General features: G+C 49.9%; 2 protein-coding genes across 4 annotated transcripts in view; one reads left to right on the top strand and one right to left on the bottom strand.

Annotated features, from left to right (window-relative positions):
- The window catches only part of LOC113209837 (integumentary mucin C.1-like), an 11,619-nt gene extending 9,379 nt beyond the window's left edge, over nt 1–2,240 (top strand). For all 3 annotated transcript variants that reach the window (XM_052269304.1, XM_052269302.1, XM_052269303.1), the window contains one exon: nt 1,915–2,240. In XM_052269304.1, the coding sequence (XP_052125264.1) occupies nt 1,915–2,190 (276 nt within the window). In that variant the 3' untranslated portion in view covers nt 2,191–2,240. The remainder of the gene's footprint in view (nt 1–1,914) is intronic.
- LOC113209832 (calexcitin-2) overlaps nt 1–3,271 on the bottom strand; it is a gene marked incomplete in the record, with an annotated part of 119,770 nt that overhangs the window by 24,881 nt on the left and 91,618 nt on the right.

Raw genomic sequence — 3,271 nt, 5'->3', positions numbered from 1 at the left:
TAAACCTGAAAAAAGGTTCATTGCTTTAATTGAGACCAGCGTTCCCGCTTTACAGTGGTACTATTGTCATGTGTGTAGGTGTTGTGTGTTCTGAGATGAAAACAGGAACAGAAAAAGGGTTACACAGCACTGAGAACAATACTCGTTCTTCCTACCAACGAGAAGGGAAAGTGGGTTGGTAAAGAACGAGTAAAAAATCACCATTTCGAGGAGGGAGGGTTGCCGACGACGAGGCCGAAACGACAATGCCCGCCGCTAGTCCGACCCATGGTCTAACCAAAACCGAGTACTAAACACTAAGTCATCAGTCATCCATTCACTCAGGCTCCAGCAGTATGCAAAGCTCACCGCTTTCCAATTTTAACTTCCTTAATATTTTACCTGCCATCTCTATTTCGTTTTTCCTCGGTACAGAATTTTCTTGGATGTATTTTCTTTTACCTCAACTCCAGTCGTTTTCTCATTGTCTGACATGATCACAGGTCATCGGTAGCGATGGACTCGCTCCGCAAAAGGCACGTCTGATGGTCGGTCTGAGCGCGACCGTCTGAGCGACCGTCTGAGCGACCGTCTGAGCGACCGTCTGAACGGCCACCCCTCCATTCAGCGACGATCAAAGGCAGACCAGAGGGCCTAACTAGCATAGACCCACCCAACTCTCTCTCCATCTCTCTCTCTCTCTCTCTCTCTCCCCTCCCTCCCACACCCCCTTTCTTATTGTGTTGTACTACCCACCACCCACACCCAATGTTCTGCGCGTCGAGCAAAAGGCGAGAGATCAGAACGGGCTGCATGCAACGCCCCTCTCCCTCCCTCCCTCTCTCCCTCCCTCCCTCCCTCCTTCCTTCCCTCCCTCCCTCTCTCTCTCTCTCTCTCTCTCGTTCGTCAAAGAGAGAGACGGCGAGGAGCTAAGGATGCGGGAGCACGGCTCCATTGAAACTAAGAGGCAGAAAGAGAAAAGGGGGTGGGGGCAGAGAACGACGAAGAAAAGGGGAGTGACGGGCCGGCATTCCCGTCATACTAAGCCGTCTTGTCCGCGCCTCTGTGACTCCCAAGAATAAACAGAACATTTTGAATCTTCCCGCGCGCGCGCACACGCTATGCTACACTGTTTTTAAAACAACAACAAAGCCCCCCCCCTTTTCTCTCCCATATCCCCTATCAGTTCTCGAACGCGCGAAACACGCACGCACACACACACACACGCGCACGCACACACTCACACGCACACACACACACACACCCGAGACGTTGTTGCAGTGAACATCCCCATCTATCAATCGGCACACTGACGCAGTTTTTATTGTAACTTTATTGTTATCCGAAAGCTGCTCGCTACTTTAAATATGTAATAAAGTTAGCCCAAAATATCGTACGGTCATAAGACAACAACAACAACAACGAAAACTTTTAAATAAATCAAATACAAAATCACAAATGAAAGGGCAAACAAGTCGAGGACAGGGAGGGAATCAAGTCCATCCCCATCTCTCTCCGCCTTCCTCGCCCTCGACTGTTTGCTCGCCATCAATGTGTTCCCGCGTGTTCACAACTTCACGAAGCACCGCCCCGTCGCTTACCAAACTGCCCGCGGCAGCCCGCGGAGTGTGTGTGTGAGTGAGAGAGAGAGAGAGGGAGGGAGCAGGCGTGATAGCGATGCGAACCAACTCGGCGGAGTCGAAAACCAATTTCTAGTCCCACTTCTTTGATGTGGTTTCAGCTGCGGCGCTATGCTCGCGGCTTTCTGTGTGGCCCTGCCGATCTTCAACTCATACACGCTGTGCGTATGCGTGAGAGAGGGGGAGGGAGAGGGAAGGAGAGAGGGAGAGAGGGAGGGGGAGAGAGGGGGGGAGGGAGGGGAGAGGGGGGGAGGGAGGGGAGAGAACTACTTGTCTATCTCTGCTCCTGTTCCAGAGCTGCAACTGCGGCCGCTCCAGCGCTCCAGAGCTCCAGGGAATCCGCAAGGCCAACTGTACCTGCAGCTGCATGGGCCTCCCCGGCGGCGACCTGGAGGCGTACGACAGTGAGGCGGTGCAGAGGTGCCTCGGGGACTGCGGCGACCAGGAGATCAAGTGCGACCAGGCGTGTCGGGGGCAGAAGGATCAGAAGAAGCAGAAGGAGTGCCTCGACAGCTGCAGCCTGCGCAAGCACCAATGTCGGTGCGAGTGCAACAGCACCAAAGAACACTGACCTGGTACAACCAAATCAGGATTGGAATAAACAAAATGTATTTCCTCAAACCGACTAAAATTTATTAACCGCCTCATTTCGAACAATTATGGTCGCACCGGTGGCACTAGCTCGCTATGAGTAATGGTTGAGAGCCTCCGAAATATGTAATGACTCAGTTCACTTTATACTAAATCGTAATAACTATATCATTCATGCAAAAGGGGGGGGGTCTCATCGTTATCTCATCCAAACGGTTTCGTTGAAACAAGAGTACTGGTAGTTGATACGACATATACAGTAGTTAAAGTTGGATGAGGAATTAGTGTGTGCCACGGTTTGCCGGTTAACAAGCAGAGACTGTAATATAAAGTAATTGGGAAAGTGAACAATAAACGGTTCGGAGGAACTTGTAAACACGTCTCGGATTGATATTTTCATGGTATGAAGATGATGTTTTAGTGCAACCCTTTATAAAGTTGAAGGATCAAATGAACTCAGCTTCACAAAAATGATTCAATCGCCACGGGTCAAATCATGACCCATATCCTGATGATCGATTTTGACACGCCAAGCAGGAAAAGGTTTCCCGTTGTGCACTTTGACGAGGCAAGTGTTGCGAACTCTCTGAACTTCGTCTGGGTTTACCTAAGGTTAGATTTCAGTACGGCGGGTAGGGCGGTTAGGGAAAAGTAAATCGGCTGCAGATGTGTTCCACTCAACTTGGAAAGCACATTATTATTATTGAATTTCACCTCCGATTTATAAAAATAAATAAAGCACGACGCGGCCATATTCGGGTACGCCCAACCTCGCACCCAGCTAAGAATGTAAACAAGGGAAACTATGAACACAAAATGAATTTTGTGCTAAGTAGGAAACTCGTTCTTAACCAAACCACGGTAGTTCTTCAAAATCAGTTCCTGCTTTTATCTCAGAGTAATGGAGAAGTGTGTGTATAGGGTGATGGAGGGTTTTCCGTGGCGATAAAAGGTACATTTAAAACGCCCGCGCGCTCACTGTGAAGTAGTTACTATGTCCGCCCACAGAAAGCAGCACGGATGGCGCCGCCATAACCTCACGCACTCCTCCACCGTCACAG

This window comes from Frankliniella occidentalis, unplaced genomic scaffold (genome assembly GCF_000697945.3).
Source record: "Frankliniella occidentalis isolate FOCC.00 unplaced genomic scaffold, Focc_3.1 Scaffold88, whole genome shotgun sequence".
In the NCBI taxonomy this organism is placed as follows: Eukaryota; Metazoa; Arthropoda; class Insecta; order Thysanoptera; family Thripidae; genus Frankliniella; species Frankliniella occidentalis.
This window is presented reverse-complemented; position numbering and strand designations above follow the sequence as displayed.